The sequence below is a fragment of the Pipistrellus hanaki genome, assembly GCF_964339955.1.
Source record: "Pipistrellus hanaki genome assembly, chromosome: 16".
NCBI lineage: Eukaryota > Metazoa > Chordata > Mammalia > Chiroptera > Vespertilionidae > Pipistrellus > Pipistrellus hanaki.
Genome location: NC_140518.1, coordinates 37,135,690 through 37,161,325, shown reverse-complemented (window position 1 = coordinate 37,161,325; position 25,636 = coordinate 37,135,690). Strand labels below are relative to the sequence as shown.

At 45.2% G+C, this 25,636-nt stretch overlaps 1 protein-coding gene and 1 pseudogene across 2 annotated transcripts; both read right to left on the bottom strand.

Annotated features, from left to right (window-relative positions):
• Positions 1–1,991: 1,991 nt before the first annotated feature.
• LOC311611255 (polyunsaturated fatty acid lipoxygenase ALOX15) lies at positions 1,992–11,940 on the bottom strand. Its single transcript, XM_084863277.1, has 14 exons — positions 11,781–11,940; positions 9,872–10,076; positions 9,495–9,576; positions 9,271–9,393; positions 9,014–9,117; positions 8,671–8,831; positions 7,816–7,959; positions 6,225–6,434; positions 4,536–4,622; positions 4,270–4,439; positions 3,969–4,090; positions 3,296–3,396; positions 2,990–3,157; positions 1,992–2,882 (listed from the first exon to the last, which is right to left on the bottom strand). Exons 1-14 carry the CDS (start codon positions 11,913–11,915, stop codon positions 2,703–2,705), a joined length of 1,992 nt encoding a protein of 663 aa, XP_084719403.1. The 5' UTR covers positions 11,916–11,940; the 3' UTR covers positions 1,992–2,702.
• Positions 11,941–19,166: 7,226 nt separating this feature from the next.
• On the bottom strand, positions 19,167–20,954 carry LOC311610768 (SNRPN upstream reading frame protein-like; annotated as a pseudogene). The gene is made up of 2 exons: positions 20,927–20,954; positions 19,167–19,427 (listed from the first exon to the last, which is right to left on the bottom strand). The product of its transcript is annotated as an SNRPN upstream reading frame protein-like (transcript).
• Positions 20,955–25,636: the final 4,682 nt, after the last annotated feature.

The window sequence follows — 25,636 nt, the reverse complement described above, 5'->3', positions numbered from 1 at the left end:
AACTGATGACCAAAAAGATAGCTACAGAGACAGTAAAGCAACAAACAAACTGTCAAATTATAGTGGGGAGGGTAGGGAGATAAGAGATCAACCAAAGGACTTGTATGCATGCATATAAGCATAACCAATGCACACAAAACTCTGGGAGGGAGGGCATTTATGGGAGTGGGGGCGTGCAATGGTAAGATATGTACACATATAATACCTTAATAAAAAATAAATAAATAAAATAATAAAATAAAATAAAATCCCTGAGTTGTAACCACAGGTCACCACTGAGGCTCAACCAACCAGAAGTCAGTCCTAAAATCAGAGCTGGGTTGCCCCAGCACTGACTGCTGAAGGGGCTGTGAATCAGGGCCAGAGAGGCCTGAAACCAATCTGTTGCCTCTGTGGCAACTTTTGATCATCACTTGCCTCTCTCTTTCTCTCCCAGTCTGGCCAGCAGCCCCTCCTCCATTTCTATCCAGGCCTCCACTCAGGCTGCTGATCAGCCCTCCCTTTCTGATGAGGCCCTGTTGATAGGCCCAGAGATGCTGACTGGCATAGGAACCGACCAATCAGAACACAATTTGGGTGCTATGAGGAGCAAATGGCTACCTAGGAGATGGAGGTTTTGATGTTGATTGACATAGGAACCAACCAATCAGAACCAAATGTGGGTGCTGTGAAGAACCAATGGCTGTCTAGGAGGTGGAGCTTTTGACACTGACTAGCATAGAAACCAACCTATCAGAAACAAATTGGCCAGCAGCGGAGGGCCATTGGTGGCAAGATCAGGCCAGCAGGTGAGGGCAATTAGGCATGATCCGGCAGGCAGGCAGAAGCAATTATGCGCCATCATGTAGGCAGGCAGAGAGGTTAGGGGTGATCAGGCAGGCAGGCAGAGGGGTTAGGGACAATCAGGCAGACAGGCAGAGAGGTTAGGGGCAGTTAGGAGGTAGCAGTCCCAGATTGTGAGAGGTATGTCCGCAAATGGAGAGGGTACAGGCTGGGCTGAGAGAAATCCCCCCCCCCCTCTATGCACGAATTTGGTGCACCGGGCCACTAGTTAATGATAAGAGAGAATAATCTATCAGCTTCCTCTTTCACATTCCCCACTGGGAATTGAGCCCACAACTGGAACATGTGCCTGACTCAAAATTGAACTGTGACCTCCTGGTTCATAGGTCAACAGTTATCTACTGAGCACACCAGCTGGTCTGGAATATAAATTTTTTCAGGCACATAAAACACATTATAAAAATTGACTTTGGCCCTAACCAGTTTGGCTCAGTGGATAGAGCATTGGCCTGTAGACTCAAGGGTCCCAGGTTTGATTCTGGTCAAGGGCATGTACCTTTGTTGAGGGGCACATTCAGAGTAGGGGGTGTGCAGGAGGCAATTGATCAATGTTTCTAACTCTCTATCCCTATCTCCCATCCTCTCTGTAAAAAATTAAAAACTTAAAAAATTAAAAAATCAATAAAATGTATTTTTATATTGACTTTGAAAAAAATAAAAATAAAGTGATATATATATATATATATATATATATATATATATATATATATATATATTGCAAAGGTAGTATTGATAAATTGGAAATAATTCATTTCACAGACAATAGGGTGATTACCCACTAGGGTGAGGGGGAACAAGGTATAGGGGGAAAGTGAAGGGAAAAGGTGGGACATCTGTAACACTCTCAACAATAAAGGTTTAAAAATATTTATCCACAGATGATCATATTAAGAAACAAACTCCCCCCCTAGCTGGTTTGACTCAGTGAAGCATTGGCCTACAAACTGAAGGACCTTGGGCTCAATTCCAGCCAAGGCATATAGCCTAATTATGGGCTCGATCCCCATTAATGTGTGCAGGAGGCAGCTGATCAATGATTCTCTCTCATCATTGACATTTCTATCTCTCTCTCCCTATCCCAGCTGCTCTGAAATCAATAAAAATATATTTGGGGGGATAAAAGAAAGAAACTTCCAAGTTTAATTTTTCAAAATTTAATAAGATACAGAAGTTGGAATTTATTAATTCCTTTGTTGTCATTCATTAAAAATAAGAACGAGATTTTTACTATCTTTCCCATTCATTATCTTTATTTGGAGCCTCCGGCTGGGGAACTGCAAATGGTTTATAAGTATGGATCCCTCAACCTAAAGCCCCATGGCCAAATCCCTCCAGCTGGGAGCAGCTTCTTCGATTTAACCACTTTACTTCCACGTATCATTTTCTAAGTGAGCCACAACGTGAGAATTTCCATGTCAATGTGTTGTGTCTGGCTTAAGGACCTGTTAAATCACACCGAGTTAAAAAGACATTCTATATACTGTTTTGCCAGTGTTTGATTTAGTAGAGTTTAATCTAAATTCTTTTCTTTCATTAGTCTAAAATATTTTTTATTGTTAAACTCAAAATTATAAACATGTGGAGTATTATTGCCCTAATCCAAAGAAACAGTTGATATAATGTTGAGGGAGGAGGGGAGGACAATAGGAAAAGTGGGAGGGATAAGGAGGAAATGAGCCCCCTAGTGGTGAGTCTAGAGTAAAATGTGTTCACTGTGGACAGACACAGAGAAAAGGTGACTCTCTAAGGAAGGTGGAGATAGAAGGGGGCATGCTTGGGGAGAGGAAGACTAAAAACTCTAAGGGATGGGACTGAGGGTTGGGGGGAAGAGATGCTGAAACAACCACAGGCCAGGGTGCTCATATGGCCACACTGTTTTCCACTATGCTGGGTCGCAGGTACTCGTAGGGCATATCCAGCTTTGCATTCCGAATCTCAATTTCTTTATCCAGGGCAGCCAGCTCCTCCCTGAACTTCTTCAGCACGGCTTTGGGCTCAGGGCCTGAAAAGTACTCCTCCTCATGCTGGCCCAGAAGCACCTGAGATGGAGAGAGAAGCAGCTGAGAGCCTTATGAACCCCAGTTTGGAGCCCCACACCTCCCCACAGCTGCCCCCTTCCTCAGGGACCAGGCCATCTGGCTCTCACTCTAACGGGCTGATGTCTGCCCAGTTGCCAGGTAATGGACATCAGGAGAGAAGACTGATGAAAGTTGGGCAGTGTTGCCATCACCATCTCCAGTGTCACATCCTTGGTGGTCGGTGGGGGCTGCCTCATGGTGCCGGGTGCGTTAGGGATCCAAGCATACCAATCCAGCTAAGAAGGGGAAGATATCTAGAATGAAACTGCTAAGCATAAAAATCCTTTAGCCACCTGAACACCCACACCCACACCCACCGCCGCCCCCACTACCACTCCAAGTGCAAATGCCCACTGCCCCCCTATAACAATTACCTGGCCCAGGTGAACGGAAGAGTGCTGGCCAGTGCAGGTGAAGATGCACATGGTGACAAAGTGGCAAAGCTGGTCCCGGGACTCTAAGGACATGGGAAATCCTGCAGGAGGTAAGGACAGTTAGAAGCTGGGAGGCCAGGAACAGAAACAGAGCTCAGAGAGGCTGAGCAGGAAGAATACGAGCGAAAAGAAAGGGTGTCAAGGACTCTGAGGAACTATTGTGGACACTGACATGAGCATGGGTTGTGGTAGGAGAAACGGGGAGATCTCCTGGGAGGACCCTACTCAATGGGGTACTGGTATGGCTCACACTGGCTCACAAGAGTCAGATATGTTAAATTTTCAGGTGTGTAGAAAGCTGGTGACATCACAATGAGAGCTGTAGTGAAAATATTTACACCATGGAATGGGCAAATGCTACAAATCAGGGCTTTTTTTCTTTGTTTTTTTTCCACAGAGAGCCAGTTGTTAAGCATTTATGAGCAACCACTGGTCCCACTGCACCTGGGACTTAGCAGGATTCTTCTGGCATAAGAACCTGAAAAGGCCATTGGGCATGTTAATAGGGGTTGGCCATCCTTCTGGGAAGTTTCATAGAAGCAGGGTGGATTCTGGGGATATTCCCAAGAGGAATCATCCTTACTGGCATTCTCAGGGCAGGGACTCAACTCACCTTGGTCCTGGGCCCCTCGCAGGCCAATTTCAGTGATCTCTTGACACCAGCTCTGCAGTTCCAGGTCCTCTTTCACCGCGTTGTCCGTCTTAAAGTAAAGACTCACAATTCCCTCCACATAGCTGTCAGCCAAGGGGTTGGGTCAAGAGAGCTGAAGCTCACAGGGAGCCTCCAGGCCATGTGCTCCTTGCCCACATGGCCAGGTCAGGGCACCCAGCCCTCCAACACAGGTCACCTGGTCTCTCAAGCCACTCCCTGACTGCCCACCCTCCCCCCAAGCCCTGCCTTCCCCTTGCCTCACCGATACATGATTTCCCAGAGCCGCAGAGCATCCTGAGCATAGTAAGAAGACTTGACTCCCAGAAGCCCCCGGTCAGCCAGGTCATCAGGGGGGCAGAATGATCTATAGGTTAAACAGGGTCCAGCGCGCCTAAGCAGATCCACATGGCCACCCCCACCGGTGCTCACCACCTGAAATGCAAGGATGGGCAGGGTCAGGCAACTCCACTGCTGGAGGCCAGAGCCAGATGGAGCATGAGCTCCAGAAGCCCCCTTCTCTCTTCATACCTGGTCAAAAATGCCATGTTTGGAAACCAGCCCAGTCCTGGCCCGCACATTAATTTCCATGGTGTATCGCAGGTGGGGGATTATCAGCTGGAGGAAGAGAGCAGGGAAGAGCAGGTCAGGATAGACCTGCGGCAAGTCCCTGCAGGAAATTGAAAGTGAAGAACAGAAAAGGTGCCAGGTCTTCAGGAAAAGCAGAGCCATGAAGTTCAGTGGTCCCTAGACACCAAGAGTGTTCAGTCAAATTGTAATTCATTCCACAAACCATTGAATAATGGCTGCATAATGGGAAGAAATAATTCTCCTTCCCTTTTCATATTAGACCGTTCAAGTTCTAGTTCAATGTTTCTCAACCTTTTTCATTATCCACTCCTCTACAGAGCCTTTTCAGATAGTGTTTTCTCTCCCCTCAACCATTGAAATTGTAATGCTGCACATAGTATATCTGTTATGTTGTGTGTGTATGTGCGTGTGTGTGTGTGTGTGTGTGTGTGTGTGTGTCCTTTATTTATTTTTTCATTGACTTCAGAGAGAAAGGGGATGGAGAGAGATAGAAGCATCAATGATGAGAAAGAATCATTGATTGGCTGCCTCCTGCCCACCCACTACTGGGGATTGAGCCCACTACCCAGTATGTGCCCTTGACCTGAAACCCTTTAATCTGTTGGCCAACATTCCATCCACTGAGCCAAACAAGATAGAGTTGTATATATGTGCTTTATACATAAAATATTCTAAGTTTTTGCACCCTAGAACTTTTCCATAGTTCTAGACTCTCACCCCCTGTGAGGAGTCTAATTGCCTCCACTGGAATGCATGCTCTACCACACCTACCTGCAGACCTTCCTCTCCTCCCTTCTCCCTTTTTGTCCATTACACTCACCTCCTTTCCTTTCCTCAAACATGCCAGGCTTGCTCCTGCCTTGGAACCTCTGCACTCTTCTCACGTGTTCCCTCTGCCCAGAACAATGTGCACCTTGATCATCTCAAGGCTGGCTCCTCAGAGCCTCATTCTCTATGTCATCTCAACATGGGAGCCTTTCCTGGCCACTCAGTCTGAACTCCACATCACATCGCTCTGCTTTGATTCTCTGCATTGTACTTGTCACAGCTGATCTGTCATAATACAGTCTTTATTGGATGGTAGCCCCAAATGGACATGAACATTTCCAAAATCACAATCATCTAGAATGGTTCTTGCAACATTGGAGGCACCCAAGAAGAAAAGTTAATGGGTGAATATTCGATCTAAATTGTCTGTTAAATAAAACAAACCGGCCACTGTTGTGGACCTGAGTATGTCTAACTGGTCTGTGAGTTACTATTTTAGGACAGGTCAAAACTGGCTGGAAAAGACTACTATGTTATTTGCTTGGTCTTCCCTTTTGCGATGGAATCCTCAATCATTTGTGGGCACTGTCTATATACTGTATGTTCATCAATCTGTGCTTCATACATTGTCACCTCCCACCCTTGCATCCCCCACCTTGCCAATGAATCATTTCCACCTCATTCGGAGGTGATGTCACCCTGTTGTAAATGTAGAACAAGCCACCTCACTCTCTTGCTCCCTTGTCTCTCATTGGTTGGCATTTCCCTGCTCCCTTAGATTCTACAGAGAGGTTACCTCCAAACATCAGACTGTGACATGGGGCAGAGGCAGAGGCAGGAGAGAAGGGGATAAGGTATTACCTTGAAGATAGGGTGTATCGATGGAAGGCATCTCATGGTGGCCATAGCGATAACCTCAGCCATCAAATGTCCCCTCAGAAGATGAGAGAGAAGCTCGTGAAGCTGGAAGTCAGCACTACGGACCCAGCATTTGGCCAGGAGCCAGGCCATCGGGGGATCCGTGGGCAGGAAAAGTGTTGGTGGTGGGGATCCCATGCGTGGCAATTCGAGCTGGATCGAGGATACAGTGTGGGGAAAAGAGGATGAGTGCCCAGGTGCCCAGCAGATTCCCCCTCCTTTGCATATTTAACCCCTCCCTTCTTCCCCAGATTTACTTAGCTTTCTCCATCTCACTGCTGCTACTCCCAGCAGCCACTATTCCTTCTCCTGACCCACTCAGTGCATTAACATTGTACAAGCTGCTTCTGCTTCTGCAGAAGCTCCTCTTCTACCAACTTCCTGGCCTCCACTTCCCCTTTCACTCCCCTCCGTGTGGAGAAGATTCAAACCTTCTGCTTCCTTTATCCCACACTTTTTCAGAAATTTCAGCTTCTCCCTAATCTTTCAGCACCATCCCTATTCAACAGATTAAGTCTCCAGTTCTCAGCTAGTAACTGGCTAGATGTAATAATTGGAGTGTCACCCCCTCTATAATAATAAAAACATAATATGCTAATTAGACCAGACGTCCTTCAGGATGACCTTCCAGACGAACAGGAGCTGTAAGAGAAGCTTGGGTCCCGGGTGTCTGCCAGTGGCCAGAGGGAAGCCTGTGTCCCAGGTGCCAGAGGGAAGCCGGTGCCCCAGCCGGGTCAAGGAAGGTCTACTCTTGCACAAATTTCATGCATCAGGCCTCTAATTCCCTCATAATTGGCCAGACAAAAGCCCATCTGAGCACCTTTTCCTCTTTATTTGTCCTATTTCCACAGGTGTCTTGCCTAACTCTTCTTTTTCTCTTTCCTTGAATCCAGGCCAGTTTAATCTTCCTCTGCATGCCCTTATAGCTTTCCTCTGCACACCCACAGCTATTCTCCACAACTTGAGTCCATTACCTCCATCTTGGGCAATTGCTGTAGCATGACAACCTAATCTCCAGATTAGAATCTCCCTTCTCCAATCCATCCTAAACAAAATGACCCATAGAATGTGTCCATAACATGGTTCACAACAGCCAACACCAACTTCCTATATTCATACTCCTTGATTTGGTATCCACTGCCAACTACAATCTGGGCCTTCACATTACCCCTCAACACTCCAGCCCAATGGTCCACTGACAATCTAACTTCTCATACTCTGCACACATCAGCCTCACTGCCCAACCCATCTTCCCCTGGGAAGAGGTCCTGCTCCTTTGCCACAGCTATGCCCAACCCACCTCCCATGACCCCTCCCACACTATCTCCACCTTTGGGTATTTCCTCAGTACTGGAGCATATTTAGATTTTCCCAGTCTCTCTCTCCAGCTAGACCGCACCTTTCTGCCTTTTCCCATTGCCTCCTATACTGCCATCTCCAGTGCTTTAGCACAAGTGAATCCTCAATGAATTTGGGTGAAGGGCTGAGCTGAGAGGGCCAAACACCAAAGAGCAGAAATCATGAGTCCTCTCACCTGGATGACCATGGGCAAGAGTTTCCCATCAGGCTGCAGTTTCAGCATGACCAGAGGGGCAGCCAGGTATTGCTGGCTACATAGGATGACATTAGCCTTGATCCCATCCAGCAGGGAGAAGTCGGCTTCAAACAGCGTGCCTCCCTAGATGGGGGCAGAGAGTGAGGACTATCAGTATAAGGCATCTACTTCCCACCCTGATTCCCCAAAGGAAGAAGAACAAGAAGGAAACTAACTTATCTCCATCACCTACTTTTTAACAGGTAATGATTCGCATGCTATTGCTTCACATAAATCTTACAAACACTTGAATTAAATTCAGGGTTTTGGGGTGGTTTTGTTTGTTTGTTTTTGTTTTTTTGGGGTTTTTTTTGTTGTTGTTGTTTGTTTGTTTTTTAAGGAAACATGATAAAATAAGATAGATGACTTGCCTGAAGTCACATGGTTTGGAAACAGCACAGCCAGGGTTCAAACCCAAGTCTGTCTCACCCTATAATCCAGGAATTTTGTCTGTCCAACCCATCAATTGATCCATGTTGACTCTTTATTAATAAGCCCAACCCATCTGATTCTCTAACTACACACTCCCCCAAATCCTTAGTACCAAGGCCCAGTTATTTCTTCATTTTGATTGCATCTATCACCCATCTCACACTCTTCCTCCACAACATGCTTTTCTCAGTTGAGTGGGAAGACCATGTGGTGGCACACCTCCAGGATCACTCAGGATTTCCCTGTAGAATCCCCTCTTGCATTTGGGGGCAAATTGGGCTCATAGTGGGGCCTGGAGCAGCATAAACACAGACCACACTCCCAGTTCACTGTGTGGCCTCCTTTGGGCCATCATATCCATACCTTCAGCTCCTGCTCCAGCTGGGCCTGCAGCTCCTCCATCCCTGAAGGGAACACTAGGCGGGCAGGAATGCCACTGGAGCGCCTTAGCAGCATGGGGTTGGCACCATTGAGAAACTGGTATCCAAATAAGGCATCCTCCTTCCAGGAATCCCGCACCTTCTCTGAGGGTGGCAGTTGTGGAACAGGCTGTGAGATCTGGTGCCCTGGTTCTTCTAAGCCCCACCAAACCATTCCCTCTTGCATCTAGCCCACCAGAGAAACCCAGAACTCAGGTCTCCCAGCCCTGGTTCCCTAGATTGGGTGAAAAGGGTCCTGGGAGAAGTACTGAGATAGGGATACTAACCAGCCAGCTTGCTGTGGTCACACCAGAAGATCCTGTTGAAGTCATCCAGATCATCCCAGCGAACAAGAACATTTAGAGAGTCTTTGACAGCTAATTTGGCCAGCCTTCAGGTAAGGATAGGTGAAGCATTTGAAAGTTAGTCTCAAAATCACACATTATAACTATCAGCACCCCCTTAGGCTAATCCAGCTCTGTTCAGTGAATAAGAGCCCCTGGATCAAGATAACTCCCTTTCCTCCAGCCCACACTGTTCTCACCCCACAGCCAGTGAAGACTCAAAGTCAGCTCTCTTGTCCTCCAGAAACCTCTCATCTTGCGGGAGGTCACATAAATTGTCCGCAGCCACATTCAGGATTAACCCATCCTTCCAGTTACCCCATCTGTGGGGCAGAAATGAAATCAGGCATTGATGCCAGGAAGGGCCGGGACTCACTGCCAGGTTGGGGGGGGGGGAGGATTATCAGGGGCAGGTTAGGCTAACTTGTACAGCTTCCTTCTCTCTTCCAGCTCTTCCTCCCTGTGTTTCTTGAACAGGCCTTGAGGGTCATCTACCAACGTGCGGCCTAGAGGAGGAAGGAGGGAAAGGACAAGGGCATGGACAATGAGGCTTCTCCTGAGAGCCTCCCCCTGTCCCTGCCAGGGGTGCCTTCTCAGTTCACCCTTGAAGGGGAGGGGTGAGCTTTCAGCATCATGCCCCTCCCCAGCCTGCTGCCAACTCCAGCAATCCACCTCTTCCCAAAGGAAAAAAGACCCAGCCCTCATGTTCCTGCCCTCACACCCTGTTCCCTCTCCTCCTCTCCCCCAACCCCAGCTTCTCTTGGGCCCCAGAGGCCTCCTCACACCCCACCCTGCGCTCACCTGTGCCCTCGGGGAGGCTCAGGATGCCACTGCCCTCCACCCAGCGGTAGCACGGGAAGCGGTACTCCTCCCCACCGGCCCCAGGGCCCTGCACGGAGATCCAGTTGCAGAACCAGGCGTCATCCTGTAGCAATTGCTTTTTGCGCATTTTCACAAACAGCAGGGGCCCTAGGTACTCCTTCACATCCTCCTGGAACTCTGTCTCCTGCAGGCAACACAAGAGGCTCAGCATCCAGGGCCATCGCCTGTAGTGGGTACTGGGACTGAGTTCAGCTTCCCGCTCTGGCCCTTCAGCTGAGACTGAGCCCAGCTCCCCGCCCTGGCCCTTTGGCTGGGCCTCTGGGAAAGTGCAGGAAAAGGAGTCAAACAGAGAAAGGGGGCGCCCCGACCAGGTGTCACCTCGTCCCCATTATGGGTCTTGGAGTTCTTCAGCCCGGGGTGAGCAAGAGGAGCAGGGAAGATGCACTCCTTCCTGCCCTATCTCTCCTCTGTTCTCCTCTATTCTCCTCTTTCCTCCTCTTTCCTCCTCATAGTCATTGATCCAACCCAGCACTGAGCTGGGCACCGCCACAGGCGAGCCCACAGTTGCACGGGGAGATACACTGTTGACCAGGCACTTACAGCCCAGAGACCCAGCGCCCCCTCCGCTGGGTGTGAGCAGAGACCTCTGGGTGTGAAGGGATTAGCCAGGGAAAGTGAGAGAGAGGAAAGGTTGGAGAAATGCGTGCCAAGGAGAGGAAGCGAGAGCGTGGAGGGTGAGTGCAGTTCAGAGTGCGTGGGAGATGAGAACGACTAGATCCTGAAAAGCCTCCAAGGGTAAGCCAAGAAGGTGGTGCTGAGAACCGGCAGAAGCCATTCAGATGTCTGTGGAGAGGTCTTATGAGGCTGAGGGTGAATTTCGATGAAATCGATCTGTCTGCAGAGGGGCTGGAAGGGCAAGAAAGGAATCTGCCAGGCGGGGGAAGAAGCGGAAGGTGGCATAGGTTCAGGGGGCACTGGTGGTCGGGAGTGGGTTGGGCATCCGGACCCAGAAGCCGGAGATGTCCAGGAGGCAGAATTGACAGCGCTTGATTCTTGTTTCCAGGCAAACAGAGCCAGACGCTGGCGTAACACCTCCAGGAAGGCAAGGGGGGAGTTGTGGGGGTGGGAAAGGGGAGACCTCGCTTGGGCATATTCCTTTGAGGCTCCCGCGGGACAGACATCCGGATCTGGAGGTCCTGGAAAGAGCGGGGTGGGCGACGGAAATGTGGGGATGGGAAATGGGGAAGAAAAAGTAACAGGAGCCCGGGCCGAACCGGTATATGTGATGAGAGATGGGAAGGGATCAGGAAATTCAGCTCTTAGTTTCTCCTCTCCTCCCCGCCTCGGTGGAAGAGGTTCGAAATAGAGTTTCCGAATGGAGGCAGCGTCCCTCTCCAGGTAGCTCAGTAGGTTAGAGCGTGACCTGACGCCCCAAAGTTCCAGGTCCACCCATGATCAGGACACATACAAGAACAAAATCCGGTCCTCTCCTCTCCTCTCCTCTTCTCTCCTCTCCTCTCCTCTTCTCTCCTCTCCTCTCTCTCTTTTTTCTCTCTCCCCCCACCTCTTTTTCTCTCCCTCCTCCCTCCCTTCCTCTTTTCTAAACAAAATAGAAGAGCTCAGAGACATGCAGCTGCTGCAGGATCTCCGCAAAAGGAGAGCGCTCTGTGAAGGAGGTGCTGCAGGAGCATCCTCTCCATCCCAGGGAAGCCAGAGGGCGCTCTGTGTGCCCCGCTCCGCCCAGCGCGGGCCTCTTCCCAGGTAGGTGAGGTCCTCCTGGACCTCTTCCCAGGTAGGTGAGGTCCTCCTGGATCTCTTCCCAGGTAGGTGAGATCCTCCTGGGCCTCTTCCCAGGTAGGTGAGGTCCTCAGGGTGGGGGCCAGCTCACCTTGCCCCGCGCAGGCCTCAGGCGCCCCCGGAGCGCGGCTTCCCCGTGCTGGCCCACCAGCCACAGCTGCACCTGGTTGGCAGAGCCCGCGAAGAGCGAGGACCCAGTGGACACGCGGATGCGGTAGACACCCATCTTCCACAGAGAAGTTTCGTGCCTTCTGAGTGGGAAGAAGAGTGGAGGTGCCTAATAAAAGGGCTCAAGACCCCGCCCCGCCCCGCCCCCCAAAGCCTTACTGGGAAATTGCAGAAGAATTGCAAGGTCTCCATCAACCCGGTTCTGGGCAGCCCAGACCTGGGCCCCAGCTCAGGAAGGCAGGCACTATGTGGTTTTGGGTGCAGACCCTTATCTTTGTGGGAGGAAGATGGAATGAGGAAGCAGAGACGTTTTGGGCAGAAAATACGCAGGAAGAAGAAATTGACACCTAGCCCAGCAAGCAGGTAGAATGTGTGTGGTAAGTCCCCACCATCTGAACACGTAGACACACCAAGTCACACACACACACACACACACACACACACACACACACACTGGCCTCCCAGGTTGGTTCACCCCTGCCAAAGGTCATGCTTAGGGCTGTAGGGGTGGATGAAGAAGCAAGGAGGCCGGGTCAGCACCTGAGGAAGGTACATTCAGCCACCAAACTAATTTAACCAAGTGGGAACGCTTGTGTCTGTGCCCTGTGCAAGGCTCTGCGGCTCATTCCTTTTTAGCTTACAAGTCCTGGCCTCTCTGTTGCCTACAGGATGAAAATTAAATTTTGTTTTTGTTTTTTGTTTTTACCTTTATTGTTGAAAGTATTACAGATGCTCCTTTTTCCCCAATATCCCCTCCACTCTGCTCCTGCCCCCTCCCCAGGCCTTCATTGCACTATTGCCTGTCCATGGGTTATGCACACATGCCTGTAAGCTCTTTGCTCTCAGGGAAGTCACAAGCAGTTCTGATAGGGCAAGATGTCCATTCGGAGAGGCCTCCACTGGCTATGTTGTGACTTTTTGAGGAGCAAAGACTAAATAATAAATAGGGTTACTTGCAATAGATAAATGTAACTTGCTAATAACCAAAAATCAATTGATTAATTAGTTGCAGTTAATCAAAAAAAATCATTTTAAAATAGTTCAAACAATAAGGAAAGGTTATTATTGCAGAAAAGAAGCAGCCCATAAGACAGACTGGTTCTAGGGTTGTTTGCTCTGTGGCTCAACAGCATCATCAAGAAGCCAAGGTTTGCCTGGTTGGTATAACTCAGTAGTTGAGCATCAACCCATGAACCAAGAGGTCCCATGTTTGATTCCCAATCTGGCACATACCCAGGTTGCCAGATCAATTTCCAGTAGGGATCATGCAGGATGCAGCTAATCTCTCTATCCCTCTCCCTTCCCCACTTTCTAAAAACAAATTAATAAATAAATATAAAAATTAAGTTTTTTTTTTAAAAAAAAAAAAAAAAAAAAAAAAAAAAAAGGAAGCCAGGATTTGTTTGTTTTTCTGTCTTTCCATCCTTCATGAGTCAGCTCCTCAATAGATTACCTCCTTAGCAAAATGCCTGCTACCACCTCAGTAATCCCCTAAATACATAGCAACATCCATTTGGAAAAGAAGAGCCATTCCTCCTGTGCCTCTTTCTAAGAGCAGGGGAACCTTTCCCAGAAACTATCCAGCAGCTGCCCCTCACCCATCTTTGGCCAAAACTGAACACCAAACCCAGATCCTTCAAAGAGGCAAAGGAAATGAAAGCACCATGAGCAGCCTAACCTTGCCAGGATGTATCCCTGAATTACATGAGGAAAGATGAAGACACAAACATATTTGGGACCCCACCAATAAGCAAGAAAGGACAAGACACTGGGAGTTAGACACCGAGAGTGTCTGTTACAATTGTTTGTAAAAGGCATAACTTCATGATGGTATTACAAAGTAGTTACTGTAAACTGTTACCAAAAAGTATATGAGTGATTATATTAGAATTTTTTAAGGTTTTTTAAAAAATTTAATGTGAGGCTTTCATTGCATCTTTAAATGTGACAAGTATGACAAATCATTCAGCATCTTGGTGTTTTTATAGTTAGACAACTTAAATCTTATTCATTCATCTACCTGCTGAACTGTTCCTTTTTCAGTAACATAGATACCACCTAAAAACTTTCTGATATCCTTGTTTCAACTGTTGTGTCTTGCTCAATCAAAGCAGCTGAACTTGATACAACATAAATGTGGTTTCCTTCAAGAATTAGCTCATCTTTCTGGGCTTGAGATACTGAGCAAGCAATGCCTGACCCTATCTGAACTCATCGGGTATATTTTTTTGCCCAAGAAACATCTAATTTCAACATTCTCCTGAATAACCACAAATGTTGATAGGGAAGTGAGTGTACACAGACCTCATCTTGTAAGAGAAGCCCAGTGGAACAGCCTTGATCACGTTCTGTACATGACTACATATCATGTGGCCAGTTCCTTTCTATTTCACCACAAAATACATCCTTTCACAGTGATGTCCACATTTTCTGGGATGTCCACAGAATTATTGCTGAGAATGGTCTTCATCCTCACAATAGATATGGCACAGAGAGGGGTTTTTTTATATAGTTTTTCAAATTTATAGGAAAGTGAATATTACTAATTATGAGTATGTGTGTTTCTTCTAAGTACATATATGTTTATAATGAACAGATATGTGTTCATTTTTAATGCTCAATGGGGAAAAAATGAAAACAAAAGATTGTGTGTGAGCTAAATAGACCCAGAAAAAAATAGGAAGTGTTCCAAGATCAGTACATGTGGCTACATACACATGATAACCAGGTAGAAAGGAAGTTTAACTGGTTAATCAGCATTGCTCCTACTCCAGGATCAAGGAGAAAGAGGGTCCTGAGATGCTGGGTGAACCAAATGTCCTAAAGATGGACACAAATGTGCAAACACAATCCTCTCTCCCAGGAGACAAATCTACTAGATGGCCCTTAACCATATGACATTACTAGCACAGGCATAATTTTAAAGTAATGCTAACTATATCATAATGACAGAACAAGGGGTTCCATAACTCTGCCCAAGTGAAACCAAAGGCATACATCATTATAGATGCAGAAACTACAAATTTAGTGGAAGACACAAACATTAAAAGACTTATTAGGGTAACAGGATAAGTTTTACTGAAACAAAGATAACTCCTTGGTAGATACAACAAGCTTGAGAGTCCAAAGCATGGATCAACCTGCTGAGAAGCCCAATTCTGTAGCCAGGTGTATATGAGTTTCTGAGACAATGTTCTTTGGGGGTGCAGGGAGTATAACAATTTTTCAGTAACATTAAGAAAACATCAAAGACATATTTGAGCAACCTTTAAAAAGTATCTTCTTCCCAGAGAAAAATAATAGCAAGTAGAAACCACGAAGTAATGAACTAAGTCTACAGTGTTGGTGTCTTAAAATAAATTTAAGTGTAATGACAGTACATATATGTTTATAATGTTTATAACTATTGTATTTTTTGTTTTGTGTAGTCTTTAAAGAGTATTCAAATAAACATATTAAATTTGTAATTGCAGTTGATATTGTTTAAGGAAATTGATAACATTTGCAATCACTGCTTAAATATTAAAGTTTATTTATTAAAGTTCTATTGATAGATGTATGTTTAATAAATTGAACATTTAAAAAATACAAATAGACCTCCCTTGCTCTCCAGCAAAACCTAGCTGAGTCCTCTTACTCGGTGAAGATCAGGGTGAAGACCAAACCATTGTGGATGGCACTAGCCTGGGCCCTCCATGCCCACACATCCTGAGCCTACTCAGCAGGCCCAGTCTACTCTCTGCCTGTGACCACATGGAGGTGGCCAAGGACTTGATGACCCCTGCCACCCCAGGGCCTGTGCTTGTCCATCCAGAGGTACAGGCAGCCCAGATCCTGTCCCGGGCAACCCCAGCTCCCTCCCCACAGTCACTGGGAACCTGGAGCCAGGCTGGTGCTGCACCACCCAGGACCAGAGAACATGGATGAGAAATCCCCAACTGAACGTCTAGAGCACCTATCCTGTTCATTCTCAGTCATGAATGAAAGTTAGCAATTCTTTAAGGCCTGAAAGGGAAATAAAAGATATTTCATGCTGCAGGGAGGATTCCCTGTGACTTCTGCCTACCATCCATAAAATACACATCCTTTCAAGTGAGGTGATTGAGACCCAGAATTTAAGTGTCTTACTGAAGGACATTTAGTTGGCCAGGCAGAGGCAAAATCTAAACCCAACAGGTTCCTCTCCAGTCTCTACCCTGTGTGGTCCTCTGGTTAAAGACAGCATAAGACCAAGTCTTTTTTTTTTTTTAAGGGAGAGGGAGAAAGAGAGAAACATCAATGATGACAGAGGATCAGTGATCAGCTGCCTCCTGTACACACACACACATCCCTCCATCAACTAGGCATCGAGCTCTCAACCTCAGCATGTACCCTGACCAGGAATCGAACTATGACTTCCTGGTTTATAGGTTAAAGCTCAATCACTGAGCCATGCCAGCTGGGTGAGAGTGAGTCTTAATGAACACCTGACCTCTGGGGGAGCCAAGTGCTCTGTGATTACCTGTTCTTACCTGTTGGAAAGTTTGTTCTTGTTTTAATTGGCAGTTCAATTGCTATAATCTCTGGGGAAAGACACCTTTCTCAGAATCTGTGACTCACCTTGACTAACACTATTGAACAAAATATTCCATTGTTCACATACTTGTGGCATTAAGCAGGAAAAAGAAAAGTTAGTAATAGGTAAATCAAGTAGGGCATCTAAGTAAGTCAGTTTTATTATTGTTATTATTGTAAGTAAGCATGGCCACCTGGGAACCTTCAGAAAGCTACATTGTTCCTCCAAGGAGATTAACACCCCTCCCTTTCCCCCATCAGATACTGGATTGTCAGCAGAAGAGAAGTGGGAGATAGGCACATGCAGGTGGTGTAGGGGAGGTGCTTACGTGTCAGTCTAGCCTGGGGAACAATGTATTGCCTAGGCAGCAAACCCCATTGAAAATCTGGAAAAGTTAGTTTGAAGAAACTACAGTTAAAATCCCTAAAAAGTTCCCTTAATCTTGTTCTCTCTTGTTCTGTGACTCCTGATGGCCTGTATGGACTTCATATGCAGCATGCTGGACTTGACTGGACTTTAATTATAGAGCAGAGCTGAAACTGGTTTGGCTCAGTGGATAGAGAGTCGGCCTGCAGACTGGAAGGTCCCGGGTTCAATTCTGGTCAAGAGCATGTACCTTGATTGCGGGCACATCCCCAGTAGGGGTGGTGCAAGAGGCAGCTGATCAATGATTCTCTCTCATCAATGTTTCTAACTCTCTATCCCTCTCTGTAAAAATCAATAAAATATATATTTTTTTAATTATGGAACAGAAACTGTGGGCAATGGGCTTTATTCTGGCCCTGATGAAGACATGGTTAGACTTTTGCCAGGGTGTGATGAAGGGAAATGGGACATTGGAAGTCCAGGGTTTTATTCCCACCCAAACAAATACGCCTTATCCTCCCAAGCTAGTCTCAGGAAATTCTTTTCCTCGTGACATCTCAAGAACTCCACTTCCACTGAAAATAGTTTCTCTTAGCCTAATAAACCAGAAGGCTGCTGAGGTACATGAGAATGTTATACAAGACCGGAGAGCCCTAACTGGTTTGGCTCAGTGGATAGAGCATCGGCCTGCGGACTGAAGGGTCCCAGATTTGATTCCAGTCAAGGCCATGTACCTTGGTTGCAGGCACATCCCCAGTAGGGGGTGTACAGGAGGCAGTTGATCAATGTTTCTCTCTCATCAATGTTTCTAACTCTCTATCCCTCTCCTTTCCTCTCTGTAAAATTCAATAAAATATATTTCAAAAGGAGGACAAGGAGGAAAAGGAGGAGGAGGAGGAGGAGGTCTAGGAGGAGGAGAACTAGGAAGAGGAGGAGGAGGATGAGGTGGTGGAGGAGGCAGAGGAGGAGGAGGAGGAGGAGGAGGAGGAGGAGGAGGAGGAGGAGAAGAAGAAGAAGAAAAAAAAGAAGAAGAAGAAGAAGAAGAAGAAGAAGAAGAAGAAGAAGAAGAAGAAGAAGAAGAAGAAGAAGAAGATCGGAGTAAAACCAGGCAATGCTTAGAGAAATGGAATTACACAGCTTTATTATCCCAGCAGGCTCAGAGGAATATGTCTCTCAAATTCTGAGCAAAAACATGAAGGAAGTTTCCCCTTTTATATTTTTCTAATGTCTTTGTCTCCCAAATATGGGGCTTCTGGTCCCCTTTGCAAGTTCTTACAGAGCCCCATGTATGCTTGCAGGGAGAAGCCAGGAACAGCAGTGGAGCAGTTTGAAAAGTCAGACAGTTTAGCTCATTTTCCCTATCATTAAAACAAGCATGTTTTACAGGAGCCAATAATAGCAGAATTAATTCATAGACAAAGGACTGTCAATATCTAGTGGAAATTTCAAACAGCAGATTTTACAAAATAGAGGTTACTATACTTCAAGAAGAGTCCACATGATTCTGTGAGATACTTTCTCAGTGGCAGCTGGACACAGATACAGTAACAAAGAGTAATTTGTTCAAGTTTACCCCCCAGTTCCACGATCCATGAACCAACATTCAGGAAAAGAGACAGAGAAAACTAAGAAAGGGAAAAGCTGCAGAGGCCTCAAGGTTATGTCTGAGCCCAGAGCCACAGAACCATTGCTAAAACCAGGATGGCCTATTGGGGAGGGTGGGGGGAAGGGGGTTCTTCATCTCTCAGCAGCTCAGTTTTTTCCTTGGCCAAACAGTGATCAGACCAAATAGGGTTTAGCATGGAGCCACCTTGCCTTGTTCCAAGTCTAGCTCCACCTCTTTCCAGCTGAGGTAGAGCTAGTATTTTCGTGGCAAATTATTGAATGTCTTAACATCTCAAGGCCTTGAGTTCCTTCATTTGTAAAATGCAAGAGACTAATAGCCCCTACTTAATAGAGCTATTGTAGGAGTCAATATATTAGTATTCATAAAGCACCTTAGAACAGATCTGTCACATAGTAAGCACCATTTAAGAGTTCTTGTTGTAATCATTAACATTATGTAGTATGTACCTATTGAATGTGTATGTTGATAGGCATAGTCTGTCTTTTTAACCAAAAATATATATACACAAGTATTTGTGCAGTGTTCTCTCCATGGACAAAAATAAACCCAAACTTTGAAATTTCTATCAACAATAAACATAGAAAAATATCTAAAAGTATGTACACCAAGAGAGTAGCAGAGATTGTTGCTAGGGAGTGAGAAAAGGTGGGGAGAATGCTTTCATTTTTTACCTACTTTGGAATTTTTGGAATGTTTTACAGAAGCATGAGTTATTTCTATAATCTCAACTTTTTCATCTTTTTTTGTCAATAATATCTTTATTACACTGTCAGCTGGGCTAGTCCAAGACTGCATCCACCACCACTTGGTGTCTCAGCTAAGAATGCCTGCCTCAGTTCCCCCTGGAAACCCACCATAGGCACTTGCTGCTGCTGAGATCGCCTCAGGTTCAGCTGACATCATGGTTGCTCAGTGAGGCTGTCTTTTTAGGTTGAACTTGGACTTCCACACCTGGTGTGTGCTGTTCTGTAGACTGTCTCAAGTGTAAGTGTCCCTGGCCTGCTCCACTGTGCTGCGGGCAGCTCCTCAGAACATCAGGCATCTCTGGTGGCTGCTCTGCTCAAATTTTAATCTGTAACAAAATTAAAGGCTATAGATGCTATTTTTAAAAAGCATTAATTTTAAGAGAAACCCCAAACTGAAGTTCAAGCTTTTTTTTTTGTAAGTGAAATTCTGAAAGATTAAAATGTGATGAATAAAACTCATCATTTGTAGAAATGACACAAAATTAGTAATTTTCTTATGGACCAAAGGTGTGGTTGAAGAGTTGTAAAGACACCCAAAGTCATTCAGAATCACTTGCAGGTAGTTTCAGTGAGATTAGCTTATGATGCAGTTAAAACCTTGAGAGGTAAAACCCAGGCCATTGCCCCCTTTTTTAAATAAGGATATCTATACCAATTATCCTATGCCTGTTTCACCATTTTATATTGAGAGGAAGGGACAGATGGCATTTTCCTCAGTTCATGGATCTTAAGAAGGAGAGGAATTTCAGTCAAATCTATGCTTAGGGAACAGCTTTATTTAAGGAAATGCACTTGAGAAATGTCATTCATACCTGGACCTAATTTATTTTTATTTTTTAAACATCACATTTATTTTTATTTTATTTTATTGTATTTTATTTTTAAATCCTCATCCAAGGATATTATTCCCCTTGATTTTTTTCCTTTTTAGAGAGAGGGAAAGAAAGAGAAACATCTATGTAAGAGAAATACATCAATTGGTTGCATGATCCCAGATGAGGGCCCAGGACAGGAAGAAGCCTGCAACTAAGTATGTGCCCTCTACCAAAATCAAACACAAAGGCCAATGCTCTATCCACTAAGCCAACCCAGCTAGGACCTACCTGAACCGAATTTAGATGGTAAAATTCTGGACTTCAAGATGCTGCTATTAATAATAGGTTTGAAGTTTGGGGTATCTTGATACAGGGAGTGGGGGGTGAGTATTTTGCAAGTGGGAGGAACATGAATCATTAGGGACCAGAGGACATACAGTGGTAGCTAGTCTTCATAGTAGCCTCCAGTGACATTCATGTCCTTGCATAGTATCCTCCCAAATCTCCCAAATTGTATTGTGGTTGATCTATGAGCTAATAGAAATTCTTTCTCTCTGTCTCTCTGTCTCTCTGTCTCTCTCTCTCTCTCTCTGTCTCTCTCTCTCTCTCTCTGTCTCTCTCTGTCTCTCTCTGTCTCTCTCTGTCTCTCTCTCTGTCTCTCTCTCTGTCTCTCTCTCTCTCTCTCTCTCTCTCTCTCTCTCTCTCTCTCTCTCTGTTTCTCTCTCTCTTTCTCTGTCTCTCTCTCCCTCCCCTCCCTCCTTACGCGCGCCCCATCCCCCCACCCCCATTTCTGGGAGAAGTCAGCCACCATGTCATAATGATACTCAAGAAATTCTGTGGAAAAGCCCATATAATAAAAAATTGAGCTCTCTGCCAACAGCAAGAGAGGAACTGAGACCTCTAGCCAACCAGTATGTGAGTTTACTATCTAGGAAACAGATCCTCCAACCCCAATCAAACCTTCAGATGATGGAGTCCCAGCTGACATCTTGACTAACACTTCATAAAAGACCTGAGCTAGAACCACCTAATTCTCTTAAATTTGTGTCAAATAATAAATATTTGTTGTTCTAGAGTAGGGGTGTCGAAGTCAATCAGAGAAGGGGCCAAAATCTAAAATCCAGCCTAAATTGTGGGCCGAATGGTTTACTGAACAGTCATAAACTGACAATGTTAACCAGAAATGTGAATTTAAAATGAGTGGAACAATCTTTTCCTTAACAGTGCTGTTAACCAACTCACATGCTATCAAGCAAAACAGTAATATTGGTATCAAGCAAAATAGTAATATTGGAATGTACCTAAAATGCTCATTGTTTTGTTTTCTGGCTAGATGTCTGACACCGTTTTCCCCGGATCAATGAGTCAATGTTCGGTTTTATTTCTTGGGCTGTAGCAACCCGCAAAACAGCATGGAGGTTGTCATCGGTAATGCGTGATCTGTGCTTGTTTTTGTTCAGATTCATTATTGAAAACATCTGTTCACAAAGATAGGTGCTCCCGAACATGGATAGAATATGGGCAGCATGAAGTCGGAGCTCTGGCATTGAGTCAGGGGGCAGTAGAGGGTAGAAGTCCTCAATTTCAACATCCTGAAACCTTGATTTCAGGCCACTGTCAGACTGAAGCTCGATTATCTCCATCTGAAGGTGATGGGGCACATTGTTGACATCAACTGTAAAAGGATTGGCAAAGATGTCAAAGCCTGAGTGCTGTGTTCTAAAGTCAGAGAAGCGCCGCTCAAACTCACTTAGTAAACGGCTAACTTTGGTAGCCAGCCGACTGCAAGGAAAAGTACCAGAAATAGTGGTTGAGATACTCAAACAAACGGGAAAGTGGGCAAGATTGTCCTGTTCCAGTTGGGACTTCCATAGTTGAAGTTTACGCTGGAATGCTGTGATCATGTCAGACATCTTCGTGATGACTTGTTTGCGTCCCTGCAGCTTCAGATTCAGTTGGGTGAGATGCTTGCATGTCACACATCATAGCAAAATCACATAGTCAGGCGGGATCCAACAGTTCAGGCAAGGGCTTTCCTTTACTTTCCATGAAAAGAGCAATTTGTTCTCTGAGCTCAAAAAATCTTTTGAGGACAGCGCTCTTGCTCAGCCATCTTACTTCTGTGTGGTATGGCACGTCTCCATGCTCTGCACCCACCTCCTGTAAAAACTGCTGAAACTGGCGATGATTCAGGCCACGTGCCAGTATAAAGTTAATAGTTTTAATGACTGTGGTCATTATGTCATTCATGTCCAGAACTTTTCCACACATAGCCTCTTGGTGGATAATGCAATGATAAGTAATCAAGGGTGTGTGGCAGTGACTTTTTTGCATTCTTTCCTTCATTAGTCCAACCAAGCCTTTCTTTTCTCCGCACATTGAAGGTGCGCCATCGGTAGTTAGCCCCACCAACTTTTCCCAGGGTAATTTAAAATTATTTATAGATTTCTCCACAGCCTCAAATATATCTCTACCAGTCGTCGTACCATGCATGGCAGCTACATCCAAAAGTTCCTCAGTGACAGAGAGGTCGGTCTTCGTAGCACGTATAAAGATGGACAGCTGCGCTGTATCAGTGTTGTCTGTGCTTTCATCGATAGCAAGTGAAAAAGCGAGATAACTGCATGCCTGTTCGGCCAGCTGTGATGATAGATTTCCTGAGAGTTCTTGAACTCTATCTGCAATGGTGTTTCTTGACAAACTGACATTTTGAAAACTCTGTATCTGGTCTGGGCATACTTGCTCACACACTTTTAGCATGCATTGCTTCAAAAAGGCACCCTCTGAAAAACACCTTGAAGTACGGGCAATTTCTTCAGCCACTATAAAGCTTGCTTTCACTGCAGCATCATTTTTCGCTGTAGCCTTTGTAAACATTTGCTGCTGTGATTGTAGTTTGCCTTTTAGTTCTTTAACAATTTTATGCTTTTCTTCCAAAGTATATTTGCCATACTTAACATTATGTTTGGTGTCAAAATGACGACGTATATTGTACTCTTTCATCACCGACACTGTCTCATAACACAATATACACACTGGTTTGCCCTCTCTAAGCACAAACATGTATCCATTTTCCCATTTGTCATTAAATTGTCTGCCTTCACCGTCAACTTTTCTTTTCCTGGACATTTTGGGATCAATATTGGCAGAAAAAGATGTAGTTTATTGGAAATCTGCGTTAGAAGGAAAAAGTTGAAAACTGCACAGGGATAGCTTGATTTGGCAGATGGAGTGGAGAAAAAAAAAGTCAGTCAATAAATGCCTGGCTGGGTACAGATAGCAGATTCTGTTGCGATTTTTATGCCTGCACTTTATGCCAGGAACTGGCAGCTTCTGCTGTGTATTTTTTATGCCCGCACACTCACTCTCTCCTCTGCTCTGCCACCCGCACAACCACATCGGATGCTGGACTATAGGTCACGCCTCCTGAATCTCGCGTGACTTGTTATCTATGCGCATGCGTAATAGATAGCAAGTACGGCGGCCAGCGAGGCGGCCGGCGAGATCACAAGCCTTCTATGTCACCGCGCGTCATTGTGATGGAACGCAGTGGAGTGCAGTGATGACAGCGCGGTGCGGGCCACATTACAAGGCCTGGCTGGCCGGATTTGGCCCGAGGGCCTTGTGTTTGACATGTGTGTTCTAGAGTCTAGAATCTAGACCACTGAGTTTAGAGGTAGCAGTAATGCAGCAATACATAATAAATAACAAATACGGTTGCTGTACTTATTTTCTGAATTCCTGAACTCAGAAGCTTCTGTAAAACTAAGAAGTATTCATGATGACCTGACTTCTTACAAAATTAGTCCTCATGTGTTCCTGCCAACCTTGCTCATCTAGTTTTGAAAAAGAAGACCTCACGAAGTCCATGGAAGTGCTGTTAGAAAATGAGTCGATCAGCAAAGCAATTGACAATGTTGATATTGGAAGAAGAACCATCCACCTGAGATAACTCAGACAGGGGCTAAGCAAGGTTCCAGGGCAGACTGTCAATAAGTGACATATTGGTTACAGTCAAAGGAGCAAGCTTAGACAATCAGCAAAGCTTTTCTATGCACTTGATGTCCACATGTAACTTTTCCGCCCTCCTCTGTCCCCATGTGGGTCCTGTGCACTGACAACAAATGGTGTCCTCAATTTAAGGGCAGAGACAGCCCCAGATATTGATCCTATTTAACTCCCAATGCTTACTTATCACTCTTTTCCCACAGCCCTCATCTATGCATAGGAGTCATTCCTAGTCCCTTTATGTCCAGGCTTTGAAATTCAAAAATCCAAAACCAGGGCTCAAGTGCAACAGGCACAAATGAAATCATGGAAGTATCAGGACCATATAAACCCGTATGTTAATTTTGTATTTTATAAGTATTATTCCATCAAAGTGGAGCTCAGCAATGTAATTTAATGAATTACAGTGTTCCTAACAATCATGGGGGAAAGAAGCATGATATAAGATAAGGCAAATATTTCATAACTTTTAGAAGCTGGATATAAGATAAGGCAAACATTTCATAATTTTCATATCACGCTGAATGCTCTGTGTTGCATAATGTGGTTCCTCAAATAAACCCTCTGGCTCTTCTATACAATTTATGAAATGTTTGATGTTATTTTAAGTGAAGTAACTGTATTTTGCATCTAAGTTTACTCAAAAGCCATCGGATACACCATACTTGGAGTTAGGATGACAGGTAAGAGGTATGGCTATTAGTCTGAAGAGTTCCACAGAAATTTGGGGAAAACTTTTGGATTTCCCTAGGCTGTGGATATTTGGGGAGGGGAGTAAGGAAATTTCCCCTAGAAGAAAGGGACAGGGATGTTCCTAATTGACCATTATATTACATTTGAGGTCCCATCATGGATAGTTTGAACTAGGGTGGTGTAGTCAACTGCACAACTGAGCAAGAAGTGCATGCTCCCCAGTGCTGCCCAATTTTGGATAATGTATGCCAGGGTATTGATGCTAATCCCACAACAAGCCTCTATGGTTCTAGGAAATCCACTGCAAAGAAAACAGGAACCTGTGTAACTACATTGAAACTAGTCATATAGTCTTTGGGAATAATTACACACCTATGGTTGGATGTTGCAGTGATAAGCTATCTCTACATCATTACCTGAACTTAGAGTTACTCAGCCTAAGAAATTCTCTGGTGAAATAACTGGTGGCAGAAGACCTCAATGTCTGGTGTTTACCAGCCTCTAGACACCCCATTCCTTAAGAGAGTAGAGCTTTTCAGGAAACATATTTGATATGCTTGAACTTGATCAGTCTACACTCTGTTCCTTCTGCTAGAACAGGATTCCATTATCCAGTTGAAAGACATTAGGTTGCTTATATTTTTCTGGTGATTACAAATAAAGCTACTATAAAGATTTGCACACAGGTTGCTGTGTGAACATAAGTATTCATTTCTCTTGGGTAAATATCTAGGTGTAGGATCTCTGAGTCATATGCAAAGTGTATGTTTAACTTTATAAGAAACTGCCAAACAGTATTCCATAGTTGTACCATTTTGCATTCCCACCATTCATATGAGAAAATAAACAAAGATCACCCAAATGATGACAAACAGAGGCTATTTACTCAGAGTTTGCTACATAGCAAGGGAGTCAGCCACCATCACTTGCAAGCTAACCAGAAGCAGGGTGTCCTATGTGATTGGTTGG

Excerpts from the sequence above, each read along its gene's own strand:
- LOC311611255 (XM_084863277.1), bottom strand. The coding sequence starts at position 11,915 with ATGGGTGTCTACCGCATCCGCGTGTCCACTGGGTCCTCGCTCTTCGCG. Across the intron at positions 4,623-6,224 it reads CGATACACCCTATCTTCAAG|CTGATAATCCCCCACCTGCG; the intron begins GTAATACCTTAT and ends CTCTTCCTCCAG. Across the intron at positions 4,091-4,269 it reads CTCTGGGAAATCATGTATCG|CTATGTGGAGGGAATTGTGA; the intron begins GTGAGGCAAGGG and ends CTTGGCTGACAG.